Source organism: Phragmites australis, chromosome 5 (genome assembly GCF_958298935.1).
Source record: "Phragmites australis chromosome 5, lpPhrAust1.1, whole genome shotgun sequence".
Classification (NCBI taxonomy): Eukaryota; Viridiplantae; Streptophyta; class Magnoliopsida; order Poales; family Poaceae; genus Phragmites; species Phragmites australis.
Genome location: NC_084925.1, coordinates 33,756,532 through 33,762,232, shown reverse-complemented (window position 1 = coordinate 33,762,232; position 5,701 = coordinate 33,756,532). Strand labels below are relative to the sequence as shown.

Below are 5,701 nucleotides of genomic sequence, written 5' to 3'. Positions count from 1 at the left end.
CTTTTGTTATGTTCTTGATTCTGCTTATGTGCAGATAAATTCTTACATTTCGTGAACTTGGATTTAACAACCTATTGACCTTGATTGACTCAAATAACTTCATATTTTGTTTCAATTAAATGCTCATTTATCACATTTGTATTCTCATTAAGATTGGGCTTTCAGACTTTCCTCCTATTTCATTCATAAGTCATTGGTGCCGTATGAGAAAAATAAAAAAATATCATCATAAGTGATAAGTTATGACTTGACCCATCACAAATGACTAACCTAAGACAACCAATCGCTGATGAGTTTATCATTAGTGACATGTTATAACGTAATCTATTACTTAATAACTGGCCTAGGATGACTCGTTACTGATGAGTCGTCATTAATAACGGATCATAACTATAACCTGTCATTATTATCATCAGTGACGAGTTATTTTATAATCAATCACTAATTTTGTATCCCTTTGTCTATGTTTTCACGTAATGTTATGTATGTCATTCCACTAATTACTTCATTTTTATATACTCCTTCCTTCTTTTCTATTTGACGGGTTTTTTTTCTTCTAAAAGTTGAACCTCATAATGCACTGACGCCACACATGCGCACATGCTTCTAGTTCCACAAAGCACAGTATGAATTTTTAGCACTAAACACACTGATTAAATAAGATAAGTCCATCCTTGCTCGAACCCGATTAGTGGAAGTGAATGCTCTCGCTCTTACCATTAGGGGCACTAGCATATGTCCCTGGTAACAGAGAGATTTCTTAAGCAGCAATTGCACATTTTTATTCAGGAGACTCGGATTTTTCGCCGACAATAGGGGACTCAATTAGTAATACATTAATTTACATATGGAAGGATTTCCCAATACTTAGTTTACATCTGATTTCGCGTTCACGATTGATCTTCTCACCAGCTCACATCATTTCCAAACCCAAATTAATCTATATATCTTTCAAACCCCATTTGTATATAAACAATCAATAGAATTAATCAATCCCATAGCAATAGTCTCTGTAAAGAAGAAGGGCTTCATGTGAGCGACGCACCATCAGTTCCACCCTTGTGGGAACCCCATGCCTCCTCCAAGGCTCGCCATGTCGTTGAAGCCGCCCACGTCGAAGTAACCAAACCCGTACTGGTCTCCAGCAGCTCCCCTCGTGCCAAACCCAAATCCCGGCAGCGCGCCGTCCTGCGGGACACTGTGGTGATCAACAGCAGCTCCGCCGTAATGTGGCAGCACGGCAACCTCCTGTTGCGGCACAAAGCCGGGGCCGTAGCAGTAGCCGCCTGACACAGGGTGACCCTGCTCCGGCATGGCGTGCGACGAGCCGGCGAAGGTGGGCGAGGAGGAGGCACCGCTGACGCCGTCGTGGCCGTCGCCGTCGCCTTTGGTCTTCTGAAACACCCTGCAGAGCACCCAATCCTCCTGCACGTGTACGCTCACATTCAGAGTTTCAGGAGGTGAAAATGCTGGCTGACACATATAATTGCGCCAACCTTAATGCACGCCATCGAATTAATGCAAAGTAGGACGCCATCGAATTAATGCACGCTGGCCTTAGCTAGGAGCTGCATGTAGCCCACGAGAAGAAATGATCGGTCAATAAATGTTCGCACCAATTATCGTTCCATATGTAGGGACCAATCAAACGGCTGGTCCATTCGCTGCATCTAGACGTTATGTACAGTGCGCGCTTACACTCGTACCGTCGTACGTGTCTGGACCTGTGCATGACCAACTTATGTGCACGTTCGTCCTGATCTTGTGCTTTGCACAGGAGGAGCAACTTAGCATTTATTGCAGGCGCACATCGATTGGTTCCTTTCTTGTACGTTGAATGTTCCTCGGTCACCTCGTGGAGCACGGTTGCTATTGTAGTTCACGGCGGCGAGTGATACTTTATATCGAAGAGGACCTAGCATAGCTTAGTTGCGTTGATAAGTGCGTGCTTGGTTGGTTTAATTTATTTTAGTTTGGTTTAGTGGAGGTGTATAATTTTAAAATAAAATATGTTTAGTTATTTGTATATATTGTTTCAGTTTGGTTTGATAGATGTAATTATACATCTTTCGTCTAGTTCGGCGGATGTAAGCTTCTTCACCTGCTTATATAGGAGGACTCAATTTGTTAGTGTTATAAAATCATTTTTATACGAGCAAATAATCATAATATTAAACCTTGCATCTGCTCATATGATTTCAAATTCGATCAATCATAAACTTAACTCACCTATTTAGGCAGATACAACCATCTAAACAATATTCTTTTTAACAAATATGTCACCGCTCAATCTATTTTCTCTTAACTAGATTATACAATACAACTCTATAAAACCCTATCCGAAAAACCAAACACACTTTAAAAGCTTCAGAAAAAGTATCCCGCTGCTTGGATGCTCCTATTAGATCTTATTTTAAGATCAATGATCTATCCATGTGGGTGGGCTTGGATCGACGATAGACTATCCAAACAAGTCTTAAGGAATGAAAATCTCTAACGGTTATATATTAAGGAGAACTAAGTATATCTTAGAGTCTATTTGTTTTAGCTTGCAGATTGTAAACTGAAATATACTTATTAGATTGTAAATACAATCTACTTTTTATTATAACAATTCAGTAATATATTTTTTACCAACTTTTATAGATTATAAAATTCAGTTTTTTACCATATATAATCTATATGTTGTTTTTTTACAAACCGCCGATATATAACCCTTAGTTGGATGCTCCCTTAAGGTCTTGTTTCGACATCTATGATCCATCCACGTGGGTGGGCTTGGCCGGAGATTGGACTATCAAGACAAGTTCCGAGGAAATGAAACCCTCATGGCTGCGGATGAATGACAGTCTCTTTTTGGTAACACTTACTCTAGATGGTATACAGGAGTACAATATTTGGCCTAGCTAGTAGCTAGCGTAGCAACGTAGGCAACAATAGACGCTTCTTCACGTGCTGGTGTTTTGCATGCTAATTAAGTCGATGACGCAAGTCATGGATGATTGTTAATTGAGAAGCTGGCGTCACTGTCTTCCTTACGTAATTTCCACACCTATTGAAGGCCTGAAAGGTCATTATTTGTTGCTATCTAGTTTCATCGCCCGTGATTCACGGGGCCGATCAAGGATCCGCTAGTAATATAATAATCTATTGATCAGTGTGATGAGTTATTCTTTTTATAGGATCCTTTGTTTCCAGGGAAGCTCTGAAACTCGATCTGCTACACACTAGATAAACGTTCTCGAGAATTTTGAGAAGAAAAAAAATCTTGTAGCAAACAGTCAATTGAGCAATTAGGTAGCATTATGGACAAGCCTAACTCGAGCGCTGACAGAGGCATAAGTAGCAACTTTTTAGATAACCCTCCTAGCTTCTGTGTTTAGAAATTTTTTCTTCCCACGTCTTTCTATATTTGAAAAGGTTTTTCGAATAAGTTATATGTCCGGATAAGTTTTCTAAATAAGTTTTTTAAAAAATTAACGAGAACAGTTTTAAGGAAAAATTTTGAGTAAAAGTTAATCAGAACAGTTTTTGAGGAAATTTTTTTGAATTTTTTTTCAAAAATCAGAAATGGGCCTATCGGGGCGGGGGACGCGCGAGCAGCGCACCGCGCGTGCTAAACAGAACTTCCGTATTATTATGCTGGACTAGGAGTATATACTGTATATAGCAACAGTTGAGAAATCATGACGACATGCGTGCTATGTACGTACCTTTGGTGGAGAATGCGGGGCGTCAAGGCGGAACTCGTGCATGACCCAGCCGGACTTGATCCCGTTGGGGGCCCTCCCCTGGTAGAACACCAGCGTCTTCCTCATGCCGACGACGGCGCGCGTGGCGGGGCTGCGCACCTCGCGGTCCTTGCCCGTGGCCTTCCAGTAGCCAGACTTGGTGGCGCGGTTAGTGCGCGACCCCGTTGCGTACTTTCGGTCCCGAAAGCTGAAGAAGTACCACTCGCTCGCCGTCAGCTTGGCCACCTCTGCATATGCAGTGCAGGCACCCAAACGCAATGTTAGCTAGGCTCCAAGTGGCTAACTATGAATTCTAGGTTGAGATTTGTGTACGGCGTGCAGCAAGCACTAAGCACGCAGAACTGCTGTATTCAGTTGCAATTACATATGCTCGGTCGCGTGATGCATCAGAGAGGGACAGACTTGCTACTTGTATCGGTATGGCAATATGGCATGACCATGGTGGCAGGGAATAAGCTAAGTGACCTGGGAGCTCCCATGGCTCGCGCGCGTGGAGATCGACTTCGACGAGCGTCCCCTGCGCGATGCGCTCGTTGGCCACCTTCTTGTGGAGGTAGTGGCACACCAGCTCCTCGTCGCTGGGGTAGAACCTGAACCCCGGGGGTAACGTCCACTCGATCTCTCTCAATGCCATCGATCAATTCAACTGCTCGATCGAACAAAGTACCAACCGATTGATCGAGCGAGCGAGACGTATGGCTGGATCAGCTAGGAATTTTTGTGCTGTCGAATCTCTGGAGCCAGCTAGTGTGGCTGGAGTTCGTTGGGACTTGGGAGACCTCCGTTAGTTTTATAGAGAGGATCGGAGACTGAAGAAGGCCGGGGTGTGGCCTCTATAACTAACCGTATCGAATTGATCGACTGACCGTCTAGTCCCTATCTGCTGAGGCAACAACTGAAACCGATCTAGCTAGCCAAGTGGAAAGATTCCAGCATCTTGTCATGCATGCACCGCAAGAGGGAACTTGATACAATCTATGAGACCCACCCCAGCAAGTTACCCATGCTGCGTCGATCCGTTCCATCGATCCATCTGCGCGACCGACCGACCGATATCCATCGATCCATCTACGCGACAGACCGGCCGACCGATATCCATCGATCACTATGAGCTTTGACGTTGAGTTGCTACCCGTACGTGTGTCCGGCTAGAGAGTGCTAGCTCATCAGCAGTGGCCCAGCGTGACACGCCAGAAAAAAAAAAACGTCTGCGTGCTTCAGATCCGCGCCTAGGTGTGCGGTCGTTTTACGTGCGTGCATGCTTCCGGGGGGAGGCAAGGCGCGAATTGAATGGCGCGGGAAAAGAAGGGTATCAGCTTGATTGAGATCGTTGATTAATGGTTTGTTTGTTTTAATTGGGGATTCTGAAAAGCAGTGTATAGAAATTGAATTGTGAAAAACTGAATTGTAAAAAGTTGGATTATGAAAAGCTTTTAGATGGTAGATTCTAAAAAATTTTGGTGAACAGTTTAGTAAAATAGATTTTCATAATCTATCAAAAGCTAAAAAAACCAGTTTATCAGATTCTCATAATCCAACCAGCAAATTTTAAAAAACTATAACAAAAAACTATCTGTTTGTTTCAGTTTCGAATTGTAAAAACTGAAAGTCACAATTCGAAACTAAAACAAATAAGTCCTAAATAGCTGCTGGGTAGCCAGCAACTATAGCTAGGTCGCGTACGCCGGGATCGTGACGTGATCAGGTCGTAAGAGGATGGAGACGTGCAGCTCGCCCTCATGCTCGCGTGTTATCGTGTACCCATTTAGAGCGTTAACAACAGCAGGGTTCTTTTAAAAAAACAGCAGGGTTGAAAGTTCATTCATCGACCGTACTTAGACCAAGAGCTTACGCTGCCTGAAAGATGATACGGTGGACAGTATACTTTTACACGCAAGTATTCTTGTGATATTCACTACTATAAAATGATATTGTATAGACGGGTGGAA

At 43.2% G+C, this 5,701-nt stretch overlaps 1 protein-coding gene across 1 annotated transcript; it reads right to left on the bottom strand.

Annotated features, from left to right (window-relative positions):
* Window positions 1-779: 779 nt before the first annotated feature.
* On the bottom strand, window positions 780-4,746 carry LOC133917603 (protein CUP-SHAPED COTYLEDON 1-like). The gene is made up of 3 exons (XM_062361482.1): window positions 4,218-4,746; window positions 3,714-3,979; window positions 780-1,425 (listed from the first exon to the last, which is right to left on the bottom strand). The coding sequence occupies exons 1-3, from the start codon at window positions 4,384-4,386 to the stop codon at window positions 1,048-1,050; spliced, it is 813 nt and encodes a 270-aa protein (XP_062217466.1). The 5' UTR covers window positions 4,387-4,746; the 3' UTR covers window positions 780-1,047.
* Window positions 4,747-5,701: the final 955 nt, after the last annotated feature.

Excerpts from the sequence above, each read along its gene's own strand:
- LOC133917603 (XM_062361482.1), bottom strand. The coding sequence starts at position 4,386 with ATGGCATTGAGAGAGATCGAGTGGACGTTACCCCCGGGGTTCAGGTTC. Across the intron at positions 3,980-4,217 it reads CGAGCCATGGGAGCTCCCAG|AGGTGGCCAAGCTGACGGCG; the intron begins GTCACTTAGCTT and ends CTGCATATGCAG. Across the intron at positions 1,426-3,713 it reads CCCCGCATTCTCCACCAAAG|GAGGATTGGGTGCTCTGCAG; the intron begins GTACGTACATAG and ends GTACACGTGCAG.